The sequence below is a fragment of the Eutrema salsugineum genome, unplaced genomic scaffold (genome assembly GCF_000478725.1).
Source record: "Eutrema salsugineum unplaced genomic scaffold, Eutsalg1_0 scaffold_3, whole genome shotgun sequence".
NCBI lineage: Eukaryota > Viridiplantae > Streptophyta > Magnoliopsida > Brassicales > Brassicaceae > Eutrema > Eutrema salsugineum.
This window is the reverse complement of record NW_006256756.1, coordinates 11270628-11293707: the sequence shown is the minus strand read 5'-3', so window position 1 is coordinate 11293707 and position 23080 is coordinate 11270628. Positions and strand designations below refer to the sequence as shown.

Genomic DNA, 23080 nt, shown 5'->3' with positions numbered 1-23080 from the left:
TCTGGGAGAGGATTTCATCCCTTTCTAACCACTTTTATTTCATGAGTCTTGCATTATCTACACTTTTTGCATTTTCCTTAAAGTTTTTCAAAATTGGTTTTCAAAACAAAATACGTTTTCAAGGGAATGGTGAACATGAATCAATGATAGTTGACTGTGTGCTCTTAGACTGTTCCTAGTGACATGCTCATTCATGATTTAGGACTAGACTAGGCGGTAGCTAAACACATTTGAAACGATGTACCCCAGAGGAATTTGAATGATTTCGATTTAGATGAAGGAATACACTATCTCTGTTTTATTTGGACTTAATTTGGACTTAATTTTGCTCATTGAAGCATTAGACCATGCAGGGAAACGATTCATACATTCAGGACTCCTTTACTCTTTTTACCACTCTCTGTTGATCCTGAATGGCTAGTTCATCTTTAGCTACTTCCCCACCTTAACCAATCCTCTTTCAAACCACACGCACTCTTGTTTTCATCGTCTTATATGCAGATATGTGTAAAAACGTTGGAGAGAAAGAGGAACGACGTAGTTTTCAGTCACCAAAGACAGAGACCTGCGATTTGCCGGAAAAGTTCCCGGAAGGATTCAACACAAGAGAAAGCTCAGTTTGCCTTAGAAAAATCTCAAATTTTGGTACAATCTCGTCCTCTAGTCTCTCTCTCTTTAAAAGGCATTTCCTTCCCAAACAAAAAAAAAATAAAAAAATAATAAAAAAACAATCCGAAAATAAGAAAGGAAAGGAAATAAAAGCCTTAGAGAGTGTAGAGAGGTCGAATTTTAAGTCCCAAGGTCGAATTTTAAGTCCCAGAGTTCGATTTTATGGAGTTTTGGAGATCATTTTTTGATTCGCGGAAAGAATCTAAGTCTGGGGGAATAGCTGTTCACAGCAAAGGAGGAAGGATTATGCAACAACATTTGGCAAGGAGAAGTGACTGAAAATTGCGGTCATCAACAGGTTCTTATCTCTCTTGCGGTTTTGCATATTATCTTGCATCCTCCAGATTCATTAGGCAACCCGAAACACTTTAACTCCACCACTTAAACAGCCTTTTAATGCCAAACGCCGTCTACCCTGGATGATATCTTTAATGAGAACTCACTATTGAACTTAATGAATGTAGAGAGCTAGTTGACTGGAATCAAGATTTAGATTGTTTAAGTTTTGCATAACGGAAAAAGTGGACTAGTATCTTTTGTGTATTGGTGAGAATTTTCTAGACTAAGTTGTGGATTGATGAACAATCTTTGATCCTAGTTTAGGAGTTCAAGTCTCTGAGATTTGTGCATTTCCTATTTTTGTTTTCACTTAACCAGTTTAGACTTTTGCTTTGTTTGAGGACAAACAAAGGTTTAAGTCTGGGGGAGTTGATAACACCGTATTTGGACACTTTTATGGATCGATTTGAAATACCTTTTCTATGTTTGTAATTGCTTTCAAGTACTTTTATTACGTTGTTCTAGTATTTGTAATTCTAAGACTCTTTTCAGGAAATTTAGGGAAAAGCTTAACAAAATGGATAGAAGACCAGATTTTTAGCTCAGAGTCAAACCATCAGAATTTCACCCGCGATTGAAGGCCTTCTCACCGTCTGATCCAGCTCAAATTTGGAGATCTCAAAGATGGAAGTATCAGCTTTCGAGCACACTTTACAACTTGACAACGGTTCAATCAAAAGATACGCGAAGAGCAAGATGTCCCGTAAACCAGCCGGCAAGCGTTTCCACCCGCGGCCAACAGGCCATTCCGCGCGGTCACAAGCATCCCGACCGCGGCCAGCCATCCATTCCCCGTCACGCACATCCCGACCGGGACCAGCTTACTCCGAGTTTGAAGACCTATTTCTGAAGCCCGTATCAATTTCCCAGCCTCAATTCCGGAACCCTAGACACCAGAGAGAATTAGATACTATAAATACATATCATTTAGGTCGTTTTTAAAGAGAGAAGAAGAGAGACGAAATACTTTACAGAAATTTTACTTTAAGCTTTGTTTTTAGGTTTTAGGGAGAGAGAGATCTATCTCTTGAACCCTTGTTCTCTTTTTCAATTTCGGTTTTTGTTCTACTTTTTAATACTATGTTTTTGATTTCTTTCATTATGTCTAAGTAGTTTTATTGTTTGGTCTAAGGGATTTTTGATGGGGATATATATGTTCGGTGAGGATTCCATGAGCTATTGAGCCGAATCTTAGAACTTTTTCTTTTGAATTCGTTTTGACTGCATGAGAGTAGCGTCATGAACTACAATCTGATCCAGATGCTTGGTGACACGAAAGTGTTCATCCGGTGTCAGATCTAGTTTGGGAGAGCAAAACAAACATAGGAGTGGAAACCTACCTATGGGCGATTTGTGAATGCTGACGAGTCTTAAACATAATGCACCTCTTCTTTTCGAGGGCCAGAGTGGAAACCTACTGGTCAGGGTTGAGAGAGAAAGTTGTCTATGATCACGACAGTGGCGTATTCATACGTCCGTGACTCCAGTTTGAAAAGTTTAAGCTAAGATCTTATCAAATTTACTCTCTAGCAATGTTTTGAATCGTTCATACCCCTGAGAAACTTCCCTGAACCCCAGCGCCTTTTTTCCATAGATTTACACCGATTTTTATTTAAGCTTTAGTCTAGTATCTTTACTCTTTCAATCGATTTTCATTTAAGCAATTACGTTTAGCCGTTTTTCCATTTTTACTCGTTTTCGTTAAGTTTAGTTATTAAGTCATTTTAATTACCGTATTTTCTCTTTAAGATTCGTTTTTAAGTTTTAAACACACCCCCAAAACCCTCACAAAACTCGCCTTGTTCTAGACTTCCTTACTTTATATTTCTTTCAAAGGCTTTTGCAGGAAAGATCCTCCTTCCCTGTGGATTCGATCCCTAAGTATTACAATCGACCAGCTGTGCACTTACGGCTATTGATTTCATTTAAGGTAAAACTTGACACCCTCATCGCGACACACCACATCAATAAGTTTCAGTCAGCACCTGTTCACCAGCAGCCACAGATGGGGTCAGATATGGTTGGGATTTGATAGGATCCTAGGTGTGAGGATCAAGCCCGGGAATGCTCCCCAATGGTTGTGACGAGTTGAGTGTGATATTTGATGATGTGCGGAATGAAATAGTGTAAGATGGATCCGTGAATAATGATGAAACTTGGTGGAAGTGCCTTGATACTTCTAAGAGATATGAAAGGTCTCTTAGACTATCAACATATTGATATGCCTGTAATGAAAGGATAAAGATCCGAATTTACTAAACAAGCTTGATCAAACAATTTAGAGAAAAAGTTTTAGAATAAAAGGTTTAATAAATGAAAGAAAGGAGAAAGAGTAATACATATAGAGTTTCCCACGCCTAGAAAATGACAAAGACAATTAATGACTAATTGAAACTCTAAACTCAAGTTTTAATTCAAATATTGGCTCCTCCTCTTCCTTGGACGAATTTGGTGAGTAAAATGGGTTGGGTTTCATCAAGAGGCCTCTTATTATAGTGTTGTGAACAAGCCTCATTAAAAACCTTGTTTGGAAAACCCAATGGGACAAAACCAAACGAAGGGAAAAATGCACAAGTCACAACACCTCTCTTGATGAACTCTTAAGTGGTTTGGATCACAATCAGTGTAGTTGGATTAGCACACTTAAGATTGCCCTGAATAGAGTGTAGTAGCTTGTGAAATGCTTGCTTGAATTTTATTGCCTTTGATCTTGTCATTGGGCCGGGAGGAAGGTATAAGTCATGATCTTCTTCTCCATTTACTTCCTCAGGTTCCAGCTGCTCCTTGTCTCCCTCTTTAGCTTCGGTAACCTCTGGTTCAAGCTCTCCCTCTTCTCGATTAGCTTCTTCAGTTCCAAGGCCGGCCATGATCATATTTTCCTCTCCCACTTGAAAAGGATTTGACCTCAAATCTGTATCTTCTGCAAGAAAAGGAACTAAATCAGAAACATTGAAGCTTGAACTCACAGAATACTTACCTTGAAGATTCAGCTGGTAGGCATTGTTATTGATTTTCTTGATGATCTTGAATGGCCCATCAATTCGTGGCATGAGCTTATACTTCCTTTCATTGGGAAATCTGTCTTTCCTTAGATAAATCCACACCATGTCTCCTTCTTCAAAGACCACTTCCTTTCTGCCTTTGTTGGCGTGCTTGGTATAGTATTTTGTCTTGTTGTCAATGTTGATACATGCCTTTTCATGGATCTGCTTTACAAGTTCTGCCTTTTTCTTTCCATCCAAACTAACTTTTTCACTCAAAGGTAAAGGCATTAGATCCAAAGGTGAGATGGGGTTGAACCCCTAAACAATCTCAAATGGGGAAAACTTAGATGCAGAATGCTTAGCATGATTATAAGCGAATTCTACATGTGGTAAACATTCTTCCCAAGTTTTAAGGTTCTTTTTAATCAATGCACGCAACAAAGTAGAAAAGGTCCTATTAACCACTTCAGTTTGACCATATGATTGCGGATGACATGTAGTAGAGAAAAGCAACTTAGTTCCTAACTTAGACCAGAGAGTTTTCCAAAAGAAACTAAGGAACTTAGCATCTCTATCAGAAACTATAGTTCTAGGCATGCCATGAAATATCACAATATCTCTAAAGAACAACTTAGCAACGTTCATAGCATCATCAGCTTTGTTACATGGAATGAAATGAGCCATCTTAGAGAATCTATCTACAACCACAAAAATAGAATATTTTCCTATCTTAGTCCTAGACAAACCAACAACAAAGTCCATAGAAATATCATGCCATGGATGCAAAGGAATAGGCAAAGGAGTATACAGACCGTGGGGTTGTTTCTTAGCCTTAGCTTGCTTGCAATAACACAACTTTCACATGCTTTTTCGATATCTTTCTTCATATGTGGCCAATAAAAGTGCTCTTGGACTGTACTCAGAGTTTTGGCAACGCTAAAATGACCCATTAGTCCACCTGCGTGAGCTTCTTTGACAAAGAGATCTCTAATAGAAGAGTTAGGCACACATAAACGACTTTCATAGAATAGAAAGTCATCAACCCTATAGTATTTTCCACTTCCAAACTTCTCACACGAAGCGTATATATCTTTAAAGTCAGCATCAGTAGGATAGAGACTCTTGATATGTTCGAAACCGAGTAGCTTAGTCTCTAGAGAGTTCAAGAGAACATACCTGCGAGATAATGCATCTGCAACAACATTATCTTTACCTTTCTTGTATTTGACGACATATGGAAAAGTTTCAATGAGCATGTCTTTTGTTTAGCTTATGTTGAGCCTTGAGGTATTTGAGAGACTTGTGATCAGTGTGAATGGCAAACTCCTTAGGCCAGAGATAATGTTGCCATGTTTGGAGAGCTCTCACAAGCGCATAAAGCTCCTTGTCATATGTAGGATAATTCAATGTAGCTCCTCCAAGTTTCTCACTAAAGAATGCAATAGGCCTTTTCTCCTGCATACGAACAGCACCAATACCAATTCCTGAGGCATCACATTCTATTTCAAAAGTTTTACTAAAGTCAGGGAGAGATAGCACCGAGAATGAGTGAGTTTGTCCTTTAAAGTTTGAAAGACTTCTTCCTGAGCTTGCTCCCATTTAAATCCCACGTTTTTCTTGATAATCTCGGTGAGTGGGGCTGCTAAAGTGCTAAAGTCTTTGACAAACTCCTATAGAACCCCGCAAGTCCATGAAAACTTCTCACTTCTCCAACAGATTTTAGACTTGGCCAATCTTTGATGGCTTTAACCTTTTCCTCGTCAACCTTGATTCCATCTGCACTCACAACAAATCCTAAAAAGACAAGATTATCTGTTCCAAAAGTGCATTTCTTTAGATTAGCATACAAGGTTTCCTTCCTAAGCACTTCTAAGACCTTCCTAAGATGTTCTACATGCTCTTCTAAACTTTTGCTGTAAATCAAGATATCATCAAAGTATACCACAACAAAATGACCTATATAAGCCCTAAGAACATGGTTCATTAGCCTCATAAACGTGTTAGAGGCATTGATTAATCCAAAAGGCATGACTAACCATTCATATAACCCTTGTTTAGTCTTAAAAACAGTTTTCCATTCATCACCCTCTTTCATTCTAATCTGATGATATCCACTTTAAGATCTACCTTAGAAAAGACGCTAGAGCCATGCAACTCATCAAGCATATCATCTAATCTAGGTATAGGATGTCGATACTTTACCGTGATATTGTTGATGGCTCTGCAATCTACACACATTCTCCAACTACCATCTTTCTTTGGCACAAGCAAGACCGGTACTGCGCATGGGTTCATACTCTCACGGCTATGTCCTTTTTCCATGAGCTCAGTAACTTGCCTCTGAAGTTATTTGGTCTCCACAGGATTGGTCCTATAAGCCGGCTTGTTTGGGAGAGAAGCTCTGTTGGGGTCGGTTTCCACTCCAAGCGGATAAACCATCCCGAGGATGATCAAGTATCAGAGAAAACCGGTTGGCAGGAGAACTCAATTGTGGGCCGAGCTCTCACATGAGAAAGGTGGGCCGAGCCGTGCTCGACATTACAAACGGGCCGAGCCGTGAAGAGGAACAAGTAGGCCGAGCTGCGGGAAGGATGTTCAGTGGGCCGAGCTGTGAAAGGGAGCGAACGGGCCGAGCTGTGCAAGAAAGCGAGTGGGCCGAGCTGCATAAGAAGGAGAATGGGCCGAACCACTTCCTTCCACAATTGGGCCGAGCCAAGGCCTTGAGAGACGAAGCCCATAGAAACCCTAGGCGAAATATGAAGGCGGTGAGCCGCACGAGGCGATAAGGAAATATTCCGAAAATCTCTCCCGAGATTCTCGGCTATGCGGTTCAGAGAATTAGTATAAATAGACGATGTATACAATTCATTCTGTAACTTTTCGTAACCCTAAGCAATAAGATCTGAACACTTTCACAGCAATTAAAACTCTCTTTTGATCTTACCGTTCTTGCGATTACCCTAGAAATTTCGGTTCCCTTAGTTTTTCCTTACAAATTTTTGGTTGTGCGAGTTTTGGCTCACACAATTTGGCGCCGTCTGTGGGGACTCAAAACTTTCTTACTCTAAATCGACAAGACTTTAAGATCCGAAGAACATGGCAAGCAACACCCTTGACGATAACAACAACAACAATAACGGCACGGAGAAGGACGCTCCAGCATCAGGCACAACGACGGCAACGACCGAAACCCAAGAGGAGATGTGAAACATGATGACCGCGTTGATGAAGAAAATCGACGAGCAGGACAAAAGAAACGAGTCGATTACGGAGAGGCTCAACGCGATGGCGGCTGAGCGACAACACCCAACTTGGAGAGCCAGAATTCCCGACCCGATGGATGGAATCCGGAGACGCTTCGATTTCTCAACGCCTGCAGAGGCCTCGGGGAGCGGCGCGAGAAACCCCTTGGCTCCACCAATGTTTCGTCCCCTCGGAGAACAGACCCCCGCGGCAACCCGAGTCAACATGACCGAGCCGCCTCCACTCCGTCGGAACCCAAGGCGACAAGCCGGCGAAGAGGAGAATGACGCGATTGATGTGGACGCCCAGCAGAACGATGGAACCACAAACTCGCAACAGAACGGCTCGGCTCAGCGAATAAGCCAAGAAGAGCTCGCCTCAGCACTAAACGGCACCCGACGACAACCTGACGAGTGTCGCGAAGACGAGCCAAGGAGAGAAGTGCGGGAGCGACTTCCCCAATCAAAGGGAATGACTCACGCGCAAACCCTTGAAATCAAAGAGCTGCGAGCCTCAATGGCTCGGACAGTAGCCGAGATACGCGCCATGAAGTCTCAAGTGCACAACGCGACGAGTGCCGCGCCCGAGATCGATCGGATGCTTGAAGAAACTCAGAGAACACCATTCACGGCAATAATCACGGAGGCTAGGATTCCCGAGCCCGGGAAGGTGAGAATCCCGTTCTATAAAGGAACAACCGATCCGAAAGCACACATCACAGCGTTTCGGATAGCGATGGGACGAGGTTTCACAAAGAACGCTGCCAAACTGACCGAGCGGGATGTGGATGCCGGATATTGCTTGCTATTCGTGGAACATCTCAAGGGAGCCGCGCTTGAGTGGTTTTCGAGGCAGGAGCGCAATTCAATCGGCAGTTTCCAACAGTTCTCCGCCTTGTTCCGTAAACAATACTCGATGTTTATGAATAGAGGAACCTCTGATGCCGACCTGTGGACGCTATCCCAAGGACCGAACGAACCGCTTCGAGATTACATGGCAAGGTTCAAGGCGGTCGTATCCAAAATAGAAGGAATAAGCGACAAGGCTGCACTCGAAGCTCTGAAACGGTCTTTGTGGTACAAATCAGAATTCCGACGGGAAATGGCACTCAACACACCACAAACGATTCAAGATGCCTTGCATCGGTCATCAGACTTTGTCGTAAACGAGGAAGAGATGAAGAATCTGGACGAGCAGTATGAAGCAACGAAAGCAGCAATCCAAAGCTCGATTTTGACGCGCCCTTCGAAGAAAGGCAATCCATCAAACAACACAACAACGCAGAGCTCGGACAAACCTAGAAGCGGAGGTGCCCACAACTACCAAGTAGGCACTGGACGCGGAAGAGGAGAGCCGCGCAACAACACGTGGGTAAGCAAGCCCACCAACTATGACGAAAAGGCATTCTGCGAGTATCACCAGACCTACGGGCATTCAACGGCACAATGCCGAACACTAGGAGCAAAAATCGCAGCGAAAATGGCGGCGGGAGAGCTCCAGAATGCGGTTAACCTCAAAAACCTCGTCCGTAATGAACCAAAAGAAGGGGTCGAGCTGAGCGGTGCGGCAGAACCAGCAAATCCTCCCCGACGGGGCGATAACACCAAGCGCGATAGGAGAGGCGAACCCGAAGAGCGACCCGAGCCGAGGCAAAGGATCAACATGATCATGGCTGGATCTCAATATTACCAAGACACGGTGTCCTCCATCAAAGCATATCAGCGCCGAGCCGAAGCAAAGGAGAATTGGACAGAACCGACCGATATCCCGAATACAGTGATCTCCTTCACCGAGGAGGAAACAGCAGGAATCGATAGACCTCACAACGATCCGCTGGTGATCGAATTAAAGATCAGGGATCACGATGTAGTAAGGGTGCTCATCGATACTGGGAGCTCGGTGAACGTCATTTTCAGGGAGACACTCAGAAGGATGGGAATCGATCTCTCTGAGGTGATAGCGATCCCCAAACCTCTGACCGGATTTTCAGGAGAAACAATGAAGACTATGAGAACAATTGGTCTCCCTGTGGTAGCTGGCGGAGTCACTAGGATCGTCTAATTCTGCGTCATCGATCACCCAGCAATCTACAATGTGATTATGGGAACTCCATGGATCAACGCGATGAGGGCGGTCCCTTCTACCTATCACCTCTGCCTCAAATTCCCAACTCCAGCAGGTATCAAAACGATATGGGGGAATCAGAAGGAGTCACGAATGTGCTTCCTAGCGGAGCACAAGCTGAGGAACCCCGTCACCGACGCACGAGCAGACATAGATCGCAAAAAGATGAAGACGGACCGAGATTGTGCTCTCGAAATTCTTATAGCAATTACAGATCGCGGAGAGCCACGAAACGTGCGCCGAGCCGGTATGTGATGCGGTGGACTTGGTGTGCATAGACAAAGCGCGTCTGGAACGATGCGTCAAAATCGGAGCAAAACTAGAAAAACCTCTGAGAAGCAAACTTCAAGAACGCAGGAGCAACATATCAACGGCTCGTCAATAAAATGTTCGCTGCTCAGCTCGGAAAAACCATGGAGGTATACATCGATGATATGTTAGTCAAATCACTCGAAAAGAAAGACCACGTCACGCATCTACAAGAATGCTTCGAGCAGTTGAACAAACACAACATGAAGCTAAACCCGGCGAAGTGTACGTTCGCGGTCACCTCGGGAGAGTTTCTCGGCTATCTGATAACTCACCGAGGCATTGAAGCGAATCCCAAACAGATCAAGGCATTAATCGAGATGCCCTCTTCAAGGACGATGCGAGAAGTGCAAAGGCTTACAGGAAGGGTTGCTGCGCTAAACAGGTTTATTTCCCGTTCCACCGACAAGTGCCTGCCTTTCTACGACACCCTTCGGGGAAACAAGAAATTCGAGTGGGACGAGCGATGCGAAGCAGCTTTCCAAGAATTGAAGAATTATCTGGCGAGCCCACCGATCTTTGCAAAACCAGTTGAAGGAGAGCCTCTCTTCCTCTACATCGCCGTATCTGCTACAGATGTGAGTGGGGTGTTTATCAGAGAAGAACGGTGTGAACAGCTATTTCTCTTTGTCTTCTTATTTGGCTTCTTGTGATCATAAACCTGAAAACAAAGACAGAACTTGAAAGGTGATCAGTAAAACAAAAGAAACTTGATCTCAAAAACTATATCAGAAACTAATGCTAACAATCCCCACACAATATGGCAACGGCGCCAATTGATAACTAAGAATTTTTCATGTCTTAGATGGGTTATCAATCCCCTTGTCAAAGTAGTATAAGGGGTGTCAATCCATATGTGTGGTAGTTAGGCACTAGTTTATAAGACAAGTTCTTAAGTCAAGTGAAACAAGAAAGATTTGGTGACAAGTAACAAGTGAAAATATAAACAAGGAACAAACAAGCAATGATTAATGAACTAAACAAAGCAAGCAAGCTAAACAAGAATGTGGTGATTAAGCAAATGATAAAAGATAAACCTCTAGATGTGATCATTGATTAGGGTGCTGTAGATATCAATTCATGATGCCAAGAACAATAATGCAATGCAAGTTACTCTTTAGTCTAGACTTCAAAAGCAGATTAATTCATTCCCATGACAATAATCCCTTTGCTAATCACTTAATCAAGTCTAACAACCATCAGATATAATCAAGCAATCAACAAGCATAATGCATCAAGCCTAATAAGTGACCAAACAATCTCTCAGCCAAGAAGACTGAATCTTACACAGAAAGACATAGCAAACAATCACATGATCTCAAAAATTTCAACTTAGAACTCTAATCTAGACTAATCCTCTCATGAAGGCATTAATCTCTACACTAATCCACTTTCAAACCAAATTCCCATTTGTGAAATATGAATTAATGAGCATTAAGAAACAGTTCTAATATGTCATTTATGCAATTAACAAACATTCCCATGGCATTAATGCATAAACCTTTAGTTAGCTTTCATTCAAGCATTTCATCAAACACCTTGTGGGTGGAGATTTGCCTAAGCTCTAGACCAGAGTGATGTGCAAAGATCTAGCATTAGGAACAGCTAACTAAGGAAAGGAAATGAGAATCTAGTCCCTAAACATCATAAATCAAACATCTAAGCACCCTAATCTACACACCTAGAAGCTTAAAAGATGACTACTCAGTAATCATGAAGAACACATCTAATCTTTTGCAAGATATGATGCTAATCATGATTAAAAGTAGAAATGAGATGATGAGATGATAAGAAAACGATTTGGAATGATCAAATCACTTCAGATATCTCTTAATCAAAAACGTTTTTACACTAAAAAGGAAAGAAAATTAGAGAAAAAATAAGATAGAAGATGATCTTAGGGTTTTCTCCAAAAAGCTATATATACTAAGTGCTAATAGACCGGGTCAGCCCAAGAAAAACTGGATCCTGACCCGGCCTTGATGGATAGTAGTGTGGTTTGCCACGCTCAGATGATGCTTGGCCAGACCGTGGCAACCTGATAGTGTCAAAGTTCTTGGACAGATTCTTCATGATCAAGGTTGCCATGGCTTGATTTACACCATGTCTAGTGGCCGTGTCTCTTCTTTTCTGGGTTTGGGTGATGAACTTCTTGGATTGCCACGTTCTTGATATGGACCGTGTCATGTTGGGCGTGGCAAGATGTTGATGATTCGGTGATTGCCACGGTCAGGTTCAAGGCCGTGTCAAGCTCTTTTGACTCTTTTAGCAAACCTTGCAGGTTGCCACGGCTAAGTGCATGGCCGTGGCATGGTAACCATGTCAAATCCCGAGAGTTTTCATATTATTCCACGGCCAAGCTCAGGCCGTGGCATTATCACCGTGTCAAATTATGACACTTAGCACCTTATCCACTCTTAGACGTCTGGCTGATATGTATGTCTCTCGCCTTCTTTAACTCTTATCTCACAACTCCAAATCCAATGATACGACCTGTTCTGAGACCGTGACTCTATCATCTCCAACTTTGATGAAGGGTTCGGGTTCAGATGACGTTGGCAAGGGCTCCGTTCCACCGGTTCTTTGATGCGCGTTGCTTTGGTCCTTTATCCGCTCCGAGACATGTACTGCTTCTTATCGCCGTAACTTTCAGCTCAAAACTCCAAATAGGACGATCTAAAGTGTTCTGGAAACTAGACTCAAGGCTCTTGATTCTTTCTCAACACTCCGGATGCTGAATCCTGGTGAACGGCCTCCTTCTCAGGTGATAAAGTTGAGGGATCGTCGGCTCCATAACACTTGTCCGAGTCTGATGCAGATAAGGTGATGGTCTCTCCATAGCTTTTGTCCCAATTGCTCCCAATTAGCTCCAAATGACCTGTAAACACTCTAAAAGTGCAAAAGCCTCTAGGACCTAATGCAATTCCTAACTAAAGACAAAAGCAAAGACAAATATATGTAAAACTACCTAAATGTATGCATGAGACTCAATATTTGGACAAAAATGCAATCCTAAACATGACAAAATGTGAGTATATCAACGGTCCGAGCAAAAACCCATTTTTTACGTCAGCCAGACACTGACTGACGCCGAGACCCGCTATCCCCTGATCGACAAGGTAGGCCTAGCCGTCGTAGTCTCGGCTCGCAAACTGCGTCCGTATTTTCAATCACATTCGATTGTTGTGCTCGCTACACTTCCGCTGCGCTCGATCCTACACAGCCCAAGCCAATCCGGTCGGCTCGCCAAGTGGGCCATAGAGTTGAGCGAGTACGACATCGAGTATCGGAACAGGTCGTCTGCAAAGTCACAGGTGCTCGCAGATTTTCTCATCAAACTTCCAGCCGGAGCGACAAACAAACCGACCCCAGTCGAAGAATGGATGCTGCACGTCGGCGGCTCATCATCTAAACACGACTCAGGAATAGCAATCCGCCTCACCTCTCCCACATGAGAGATATTGGAGCAGTCTTTTCGCCAAAAATTCCACGCCTTGAACAACGAAGCAGAATACGAAGCAATGATCGCCGGCATACGACTAGCGCAGGGAATCGGAGTTCGAAAGATAAGAACCTTTTGCGATTCACAGCTCGTAGCATGTCAATTCAACGGACAATATGAGGCGAAGGATGGACGAATGGGAGCTTACCTCAAGGTGGTCCGAGAGTTGGTGCAAAAGTTCGACGAGTTCGAGCTCACACGAATACCCCGAGGAGAAAACACCTTGGCTGACGGCTTGGCAGCACTTGCTTCGACCTCAGACCCGGATCTCCGATGGACGTTTCCAGTTAAATTCATCGAACGTCCTAGCATCGAAGAGGTAGAAGGAGTTCGGCTGATAAATCCTCCCGAACAAGAACCAGAGAACGACGAAGCCATCGCTATGGACGAGGACGCCTCACCAGCCGAGCCGGAGTACGGCTGCGACAAAGAATGGCTCGGAGCCATCCGAGTATATATCACCGATGAAGAAGTGCCGACCGACAAGTGGGAAGCCTGCAAATTAAAAGCTCAGGCTGCGCGGTATGTCCTCGTTGACGGCGAGGTGTTTAAATGGAGATTTTCAGGACCTCTCATGACATGCGTCGAAGGACCGGAGGCAAGAAAGATCATGCACAAAGTGCACAGCGGCGCGTGCGGAAACCATTTTAGCGAAAGGTCGCTCGCGATCAAGATAAAACAGCACGGTTACTTCTGGTCTACGATGGTCAAGGACTGCAAGAAATTTACGGCGAAGTGCGAGAAGTGTCAACGGCACGCGCCAACAATTCATCAACCTACCGAGCTGCTGTCATTAATCTCGTCACCTTATCCTTTCATGAGATGGTCGATGGACATAGTCGGACCTCTACATTGATCGAAGCAGAAGCGCTTGCTGCTCGTCCTCACGGATTATTTTTCCATGTGGGTCGAGGCCGATTCCTACGCAAGTATAAAGGATGTTCAAGTCGAACACTTCGTCTGGAAAAATATCATTTGCAGACACGGGGTCCCCTACGAGATAGTCACCGATAACGGATCCCAGTTCATCTCGACGCGCTTTGAAGCTTTTTGCGAGAAATGGAAAATCCGTCTGAGCAAATCTACGCCAAGATACCCTCAAGGGAACGGACAAGCCGAAGCAGCCAACAAGATGATCCTAGACGGTCTGAAAAAGAGGCTCGACGCAAAGAAAGGACGATGGGCAGACGAACTCGAAGGAGTCCTTTGGTCGCATCGAACAACTCCGCGCCGAGCCACCAGAGAAACTCCATTCGCTCTAGTCTAAAGAGCGGAATGCGTAATTCCCCCCGAGGTGGATTTCCCAGGTATTCGACGAAGACTTCTACCAGGACAGGAGGGCTTGAATCACTTGATGATGCTGGATGAGCTCGATCTGGTCAACGAAAGGCGCGACCAGGCTCTAGTCCGGATCTAGAACTATCAACAAGCAACGGCGAGATACTACAACAAAAATGTTCGAGGTCGAAGATTTAAAGAGGGAGAGCTTGTCCTTCGAAAAGTTTTCCAAAATACTGCCGAGAAGAATGCAGGAAAGCTCAAAGCAAATTGGGAAGGTCCTTACAAGAGTACAAAAGTAGTTCGCCCAGGAGTTTACGAACTTGCGACGGTAGCTGACGAAGCAATTCCAAGATCATGGAATGCAATGCACATAAAGAAGTATTATCACTAAGGCTACAACATAGTCAACATGAACTACGGGACGGCTTGATCCCTGCAAAGGGTACGTAGGCAGCCCGTCCTCGGATGGGTTCAGCTGTCCCCTTCCTAAAATGGGGGGGGGGGGGAGTGGGTACGTATACACATACCTTCATTTAACTCTACAATTTTAGCTCGTCTACCGTCTCTAGGAACATTGCCACTTCGGCCAATTTTCAGTTCGTTTTAAATCATCTACTTATTTCATATTCACCTCGGAATTCTAGTTTGTTCATTGTCGCTTCGGCTAGTTTCTCATTCGTTTTAAACCAGCTACTTATTTCATGTTCACCTCAGATTTTTAATTCGTTCATTCATCACTTCGGCGAGATATCATCACTTCGACAAGTTATCATAACTTGATCGCCTCGGACTTTTACTTGTCCTTGTATTCACTTTGGCAAACTAAATCTCCAAACGCCTCGTCTCGTTGCTGGCCACAACGGGACAATAAATACAAAGTTCTCTAAACAGACTTTTACCACCTTTCCTAGGACAAGGGTGCAAGTTACATCCTGTATGGATAAAAATTAAGCGCGATATACAAATTTCAGACCAAAAACGTATCGGTCGCCACAGTTCACTATCGCACACGAGATTATAAGTCGAGACTACATCGCTTTCCCTAAAACCAAAGTAAACTCTTAAAACCCGGCAAAACACACTCACCCTCTCGGGAACGCCGGTTTATATTCATGTTCCAAAGAGAACACTATATCCTCTTGAACTTTCGCCTCGTCAATGAGAAACACTGAGCTAACGCCTCGGCAGGAAAAAACAGGCCCAAGCCGAACACTTTAGCTGCAACACCCGAATCTTCCTCACGAACGATTAACCTCTCAAAGAGAATAATAACTTACTCGAAAACACATAACTTACTAGAAAAATACTTCGGCGCTAGTTATAGACTCTTTCTCAGAAAGTTCTAAAACAGCCCACCTCAACGAGGACCTCTCTCAGTGATAGAAAGTATAAATCTCGTCGTTAAACACGGCTCGGCATTCCTATGAAAAATGCCTCGACATTATTGCTAAACACACCTCGGCGTCACCTAAAATGGAGACGCTCCACAAATCAACTCCCAGCTCGGGATCTAGACTTAAACAGAATCCTTAACCCGGTCTTATATCGATCTATCGTAAACAGTTCGGCCAGGAAAGCCGTCGAGATCATTCTCGACACAGCTCGACAAGCCAATCAACGACAACTCTTTCCAAACAAACCGTTTTCGTCAAAATTTCATAGATCCAAAAAACGACTAAGGAAAAGATAAATATAAGCAAAGTCAATAGTCAGATGGATAAAGCCGTCCAAGCATCGGTTACATAAGAAGTTCGAGGAACGGATAAAGTCATCCAAACCTTAAATACAGAAACACATGAGACAGAAGATAAGGGAAAGAGGAGAGAATCAGGCCGCAGACTGCGTTTCGCGCTCGGCAAGGAGGTTCGAGAGGGTTGGCGTACCCGCATTCGATCCGGTCGGATCTACGACACCCAAGTTGGCCGCTGTCTCTTCAAGTGGCTCGTTACCAAGGCTAGCCTCTACTGAGTCCGGCGACACGGAGGAGAAGACCAGCTCGCCTCGGATCTCGGAGGAAATGCGCTCGTACGCCTCGTCGTCGGCGTACTCGCTCTCCCAGCTCTTTAGCTTCGCCTCCTCATCATCGAGCGTTGGGGCGTCTAGTTTCTTTAGATCGGCAATCATCGCAAGGTTGCCCTTGATTTGCCCCAGCTCGTTCTTGTCGGTTTTGGCCTTCTCGAGCTTGGCCAAACCTTCCTCCACCTTGGCGAAGCGCTCCTGAAACTTAGCCGTCAGCTCTCGCATCGCTTCCTTCTTCGCGCGCTTGACCTTGGCGTTAAACAAGGCATCCTTGGCCTCGATACGCCTTTTGAGCAATGCCACCTCGGCGCTTTTGGCTCTCCTAGCTTCCTCGAGGCGGATGACCGAGGTGGAAACTTTGTCAACATCGGCGCGAAGAACTATCTTCTCCTCCTCTAGCCTCGACAGCCTGGTCATCGCCTCATCAAGCTTCCCCTTCGCCGCCGCGGTCTCGTTCCGAGCCTCATCCAGGCGACGTTCGACCATGGATAGGTCCGCCTCGTATTCAGCCATAAGCTCGTTGATGGCCGCTACAAACTGCAAAGAATAAAACGCGTTAAACACTTAGTCAAAATTTCATAAAACAAGGAGAGTAAGCAGAACATACCTTGGTACCGCGCTGCGCCATCGCGCCGTACGACCTCGGTCTCCTCAGCTTCTCAGGAGGAGGAAGACGCGTGTTCGCGTTGTTAACACGTCCAAACATCATTGCCGAGGGGTCAGGGTTGTCTGATGCAAGCAAAAGCGGGGTTGTTTGTTTTCGTTTTACTAAGCTTCAGGTTTTAAATTTATAACCCCTAAATGTCTGCAAGTCCACAGATGTGCGCTGTAGTACTTAGGGTATCGATCCACAGAGACTTAGTTGTTTCAGTACGAATTCACTGCAACGCTTAAATCAGATTAGAACTAAAAAGGTTTTGGTTTTGGGTTTTGGTTGTCACTAAATCTAAACTAGAAAGCAAAGAAAACAAAAGCAATTGAAGGCAAAACAAGTAAAACGCGATTAAACTAAGGCTAATGAAAACAGGTAATAAGCGAATAAATCAAAGACAAATTGAAAGCAGGAAAAATCGAATAAGAAGCAAAGGTTGTAAGCAATGAAAGACAAACGTTGGGGCTCAAGGGGTTTCGCAGGGGTTCATAGTCTATGCTAGGTCAATTTTAAACAAGTAATAAAGGTAATCAACTACGTATGTTCTAGAACTCGAGGCACGGAAGTATGAATAGCCTACTCTCGCAGCACTAAACAACTATCTCTCGCAACCCTAATCTGTAGGGTTCCACTCTGATTCTGGAAGGGAGAAGATGCAATAGCAGAACAAGACTCATCAATATTCACAACTCAACTACAGGTAGGTTTCCACTCCTATAGAAGATTTGCTCGTTTCACCCTAGTTCAGACAATCAATGAAAGCTTTCGCAACATATCATATCAGATCGGCTTCTAAGTGGCCAGCAAAGAATCACGCAGTAAGATTAAAGGCAAACAAAGAACATCTAGAAGATTATAAATCCTAAATCTATCGATTCATAAGCAAAGACACATGAAATTCCCTTTGAATAATTCCTTTAAACCCAACTGGGTAACTACTCAAACATATTGTAACAAAGCATCATAAACGAAATTGAAAGTGCAGGAAACTAAAGAAAAGAAGGAAGGAAGAAGAACGAAGAACGGAGAAACAGATGGAGGCGCGATGTCTTCCTCCAGCGGCGGCTCCTCCTCCTTCAAGCGGCAGCCTCTAGGGTTTTTTGAAGCACCCACACGAATTCTCTCTCTATTTTTATCTTATGTCGTCTCCACACCTTTAGGAATGACCTAAAGGGGGTATTTATAGCTTCTGGGGTGGTTGTGGACACTTAGGGCTTCAAAAATAACGAAAGGAATTGATCAGGGCTTTAGTTAAGTCGTCGGGAAAGTGAACGACCAAAGTCCGCAGTCGCGGTGGCTCTACCCGCGGGAAAATGGGTGTTGGCCGCGGTCCCGGCACCTACTCTCTTTCGGAACTGCATTTTCTGTCATTTTTGCATCGGGAGTATCTGAAGATCTAACCGTTGGATTGTCTCCAAACCAAGTGCATTAGAAAGCTGGTTGGATCCTCTAAGTTGTCTAAAATTTTGGGGGTGATCAGACGGTGAGAAGGTCTTCATCGCTTGTCATACTTCTGACGGTCTGCATTTATCCAAAATTGCTCATTTGTTCCAAATTGCATATCTTTTGCCCAAATTTCTTGTAAAGTCTTTTGAAACTCTAAAACATTGAAAACACTTTTAAAACATTGAAAACAGAGTTAAAACACCTGCATAAGACACAATTATGATCCATAAAAGTGGTCAAAATACGGTGTTATCAACTCCCCCAGACTTACCTTTTTGTTTGTCCTCAAACAAACTTAAGTCAGGAAATAAATTTTTGAAAATTCGCAGGAACTAAACAATATCTCAGTGACCGTCCTTCTAAACCATAACTTATCGTGAAACATCTATTTGGATCTAGTCTAGAAAATTCTCACCAAAATACGAGCTAACTAGTCCGTTAATCCGTCATGCGAAAATCTACACACTTAGATCTAACTTCCAGTCAACTAGCTCTCTACATTCATTAAGTATAGTAGTGAATTCTCATCAAAGACATTATTCAGGGTAGATGGCGTTTGGCATTAAGGCTATTTAAGTGGTGGAGCTTAGGTGTTTAAGGTTACCTGAAGAATATGGAGGATGCAAGATATTATGCAAAACCGCAAGAGAGAGAAGGACCTGTTGATGACGCAGATTTTCAGTCACTTCTCCTTTGCCAAATTTTGCTGCATAATCTTCCTCCTTTGTTGTAAACAGCTGTTCCCCCAGACTTAGATCTTTTCCGGGAATCATTAAGATAATCTCCAAAACTCTATATAATCGAACTCAAGCTTGCCTCAAGTATAAAATTCGATCCTCCTAGACTATCTAAGGTTTTAAATTTTCTCTCCCTTCATATTTTTTTTTTCTTTTTCGTTTTTTTTTTTTTTTTTTTGAAAAGAGGAAGCAACCTTTTATAGAGAGAAAGTCTAAGGGACGAAATTGTACCAAGATTTTGAAGTTTTTCCAAGGTAAACTGAGTTTTCTCATTTTGTTGAAACATTCCAATGAAATTGCAGGTCTCCGTCTTCAGTGACTGAAAACCGCGTTGATCCTCTTTCTCTCCGACGTTTTTGCACATATCTGCATATAGAACAATGAAAAACAAGAATGCATGTGGTTTGAAAGAGGTTAGGTTCGGTGGGGAACTAGCTAAAAATAAACTAGCCATTCAGGATCAACAAAGAGTGGTAAAAGGATAAAGGAGTCCTGAATGTATGATTCGTTTCCCTGATCTAACGCTTTAATGAGAAAATTAAGTCCAAATTAAGTCCAGATAAAATGAGCTAGTATATCCTGTCAGAAAGAATCTCCATGAATAGAAGTCCTCTGGTGGGATTTCGTAATGCAAGTACTCAGCTACTGCCTAATCAGAAAAGAGCAAAAAACGAGGAAATAGCGTAGAAGCACACTGGTCTAATTCATCATAGTAATGTTTATTGTGTTCCTGGTTTGAAAACTTTTTGAAAAATATTTTGAAAATTTTTTATGTGTTCAAAACAAACTCAAAACAAATCAAATTTCATTAGTAACGGATGAACATCTTCCCCCAGACTTATTTCACACTGTCCTCAGTGTGATAAATCTTGGAAAGAATGGTAAAGAAAATAAAAAAGTTGAAATGTTTAAGTGAACTTATCGTGCTAGAGAGTGCTGCTCGTCTTTTGTATTTGTTCTTCCTTATTGAAAATCTGAAATTAAATGAAACATAAACAAAGCAATGGAAATAGAAAATAAAGGTCAAAGGGAAATAGATAAAATACCAAGTAGGTTGCCTCCCACTAAGCGCTTGTTTCAAGTCATTAGCTTGACATTGTTGCTCGATTAGACTTAACCGGGGTCGTGACACTCCTTGGTCTCATCATTGGCCAATGATGGATCAATCAAAAACATCACTTCTTTTTCGTCTTCGGTTTCTTCAGCCAGATATGGCTTTACACGCTGTCCATTCACTGTAAATGAGTTTCCGGTTCTGTCCCACAGGACAATGGCTCCGTATGGCTTGACTTCCTTTATTGTGAAGGGTCCTGACCATCTTGAACGTAATTTTCCTGGAAAAAGCTTAAGACGAGAATTGAAAAGAAGTACCTTATCGTTAGGAGCAAAAGTTCTATGAATAATCTTCTTATCATGGTATGCTTTAGTCTTCTCCTTGTAGATCTTCGAGTTTTCGTAGGCATTGTGTCGGATTTCTTCTAACTCGTGAAGTTGGAGTAGTCTTCTTTCTCCAGCTGTTTTCAAGTTCATATTCATCTCCTTGATAGCCCATTGCGCCTTATATTCTAGTTATACTGGAAGGTGACATGCTTTCCCGTAAACTAGGTTGAATGGTGTTGTTCCTAATGGTGTCTTGAATGCTGTTCGATATGCCCATAATGCATCGTCAAGCTTGGTAGACCAATCCTTGCGATGAACTGCAGTTGTTTTCTGCAAAATCGACTTGATTTCTCTTTTTGAGATCTCCACTTGACCGCTGGTTTGGGGATGGTATGGGGAAGCAACTTTATGTGTAACTCCATTCTTTCTAAGAAGATTCTCGAAAACTCTGTTGATGAAATGCGATCCTCCGTCGCTTATCACAATTCTAGGAACTCCAAAACGCGGGAATATAACAGATTTAAACAGCTTCATGACAACTTTCGCATCATTCGTGGGGCTAGCGACTGCTTCTACCCACTTAGAGACGTAGTCTACTGCTACTAAGATGTATTGGTTTCCAAAAGAAGTAGGAAAGGGTCCCATAAAATCTATTCCCCAGACATCGAAAATTTCGACTTCGAGAATAAAATTTTGAGGCATCTCATTCCTTTTACTTATGTTGCCCATCCTTTGGCATTTATCGCATTGCGATATATAAGCTTGAGTATCTTTGAACAAAGTAGGCCACCAAAAACCTGCTTGTAAGATCTTTGAAGCGGTTTTGAAGGTTGCGAAATGTCCTGCGTAAGACGAGCTATGGCATCCGAATAAAATTCCTTCCATCTCTTCTTCAGCCACGCATCTCCGGAATAACCCATCAGCACATCTCTTATAGAGATAGGGTTCATCCCAAAAATAATGTCTTATGTCTTTGAGAAACTTTTTCTTCCTATAGCCAAAGAATTGTGGTGGTTCTACATCGGCTGCTAAGTAATTTGCTATGTGCCTAAACCATGGGGTGTTGAAAGCATCTGCTCGTCTCATTAGAGGACGTGGTGGTGCGGTATTAGCATTGGTGGGGGTTGTATCTATAGCATAGATGTTTTCTTCAGGCAAACTGTCATTTAAAGGCAATCTTTCTTCAACTCGAATTCGTGAAAGATGGTCTGCAACTCCATTATCTGCTCTTTCCGATCTCGAATTTCGATATCGAATTCTTGCAGTAGGAGGATCCATCTTATCAACCGAGGTTTAGCGTCTTTCTTAGACATTAAATACTTGATTGCAGCATGATCAGTATGAACTATAACCTTAGATCCTACGAGATAGGAACGGAATTTCTCAAATGCAAATACGACAGCTAGAAGTTCTTTCTCTGTTGTAGCATAATTGCATTGAGCTTTGTCTAGAGTTCTGCTTGCGTAGTAGATTACGTGCAGTTTGCTTATCTTTTCGTTGGCCAAGCACTGCTCCGATTGCATAGTCACTTGCATCGCACATGATTTCGAATGGGAGTTCCCAATCAGGTGCTTGCACGACTGGAGCGGAGACAAGGGCTTCTTTGATCTTATGAAACGCAGCTAAGCATACATCATCAAACTCGAAGTTCGTTTCCTTGCAAAGCAAACGCGTAAGAGGTCTAGCTATTTTAGAAAAATCTTTTATGAATCGCCTATAGAATCATGCGTGTCCTAAGAAACTACGAATTCCTTTTACGTTTGTGGGTGGTTGTAGGCTTATCATGACCTCGATTTTGGCTTTGTCAACTTCAATTCCTTTTCCCGAAATCCTGTGCCCAAGCACGATTCCGTCTCGTACCATGAAGTGACATTTTTCCCAATTTAATACTAAGTGCTTATCTTCACATCTTTGCAGATCTTTACCAAGGTTGCCTAGGCATTTTTCAAAAGAAGATCCATAGACCGAGAAATCGTCCATGAATACTTCCATGAAATCCTCAACAAAATCTGTGAAGATCGACATCATGCACCGCTGGAAGGTAGCAGGTGCATTACACAGTCCAAAAGGCATACGTCTGTAAGCAAACGTGCCATATGGACAAGTGAATGTCGTTTTTTCTTGATCCTCCGGGCGAATAGGAATTTGGAAAAATCTGGAGTATCCATCAAGGAAGCAATAGTAAGGGTGATTAGCTAATCTTTCTAGCATTTGATCTATGAAGGGAAGAGGAAAATGATCTTTCCTAGTTGCTGCATTCAGTTTCCGGTAATCGATGCACATACGATGTCCAGTTACTGTTCTTGTAGCGATCATTTCATCTTTATCATTTTTAATGACAGTGACTCCTCCTTTCTTCGGAACAAGATGAACTGGGCTAACCCAAGTGCTATCT

At 43.1% G+C, this 23080-nt stretch overlaps 2 protein-coding genes across 2 annotated transcripts; one reads left to right on the top strand and one right to left on the bottom strand.

The window, feature by feature from the left end:
* Positions 1-3608: 3608 nt before the first annotated feature.
* Positions 3609-6021, bottom strand: LOC112085411. Its single transcript, XM_024154621.1, has 5 exons — positions 5661-6021; positions 5293-5476; positions 4805-5168; positions 3986-4310; positions 3609-3928 (listed from the first exon to the last, which is right to left on the bottom strand). The coding sequence occupies exons 1-5, from the start codon at positions 6019-6021 to the stop codon at positions 3609-3611; spliced, it is 1554 nt and encodes a 517-aa protein (XP_024010389.1).
* Positions 6022-7202: 1181 nt separating this feature from the next.
* LOC112085410 lies at positions 7203-9296 on the top strand. The gene has a single exon (XM_024154620.1). The coding sequence runs from the start codon at positions 7203-7205 to the stop codon at positions 9294-9296; it is 2094 nt and encodes a 697-aa protein (XP_024010388.1).
* The last annotated feature ends 13784 nt before the right edge of the window (positions 9297-23080 follow it).

What these genes read in the sequence shown, in the direction of transcription:
- LOC112085411 (XM_024154621.1), bottom strand. Translation starts at nt 6,021, where the DNA reads ATGCCTTTTGGATTAATCAATGCCTCTAACACGTTTATGAGGCTAATG. An exon ending in ACTTGCGGGGTTCTATAGGA is followed by an intron (nt 5,477 to 5,660) that starts GTTTGTCAAAGA and finishes GTGATGCCTCAG; the next exon opens with GAATTGGTATTGGTGCTGTT. An exon ending in CTACCAGCTGAATCTTCAAG is followed by an intron (nt 3,929 to 3,985) that starts GTAAGTATTCTG and finishes CTTTTCTTGCAG; the next exon opens with AAGATACAGATTTGAGGTCA.
- LOC112085410 (XM_024154620.1), top strand. Translation starts at nt 7,203, where the DNA reads ATGATGACCGCGTTGATGAAGAAAATCGACGAGCAGGACAAAAGAAAC.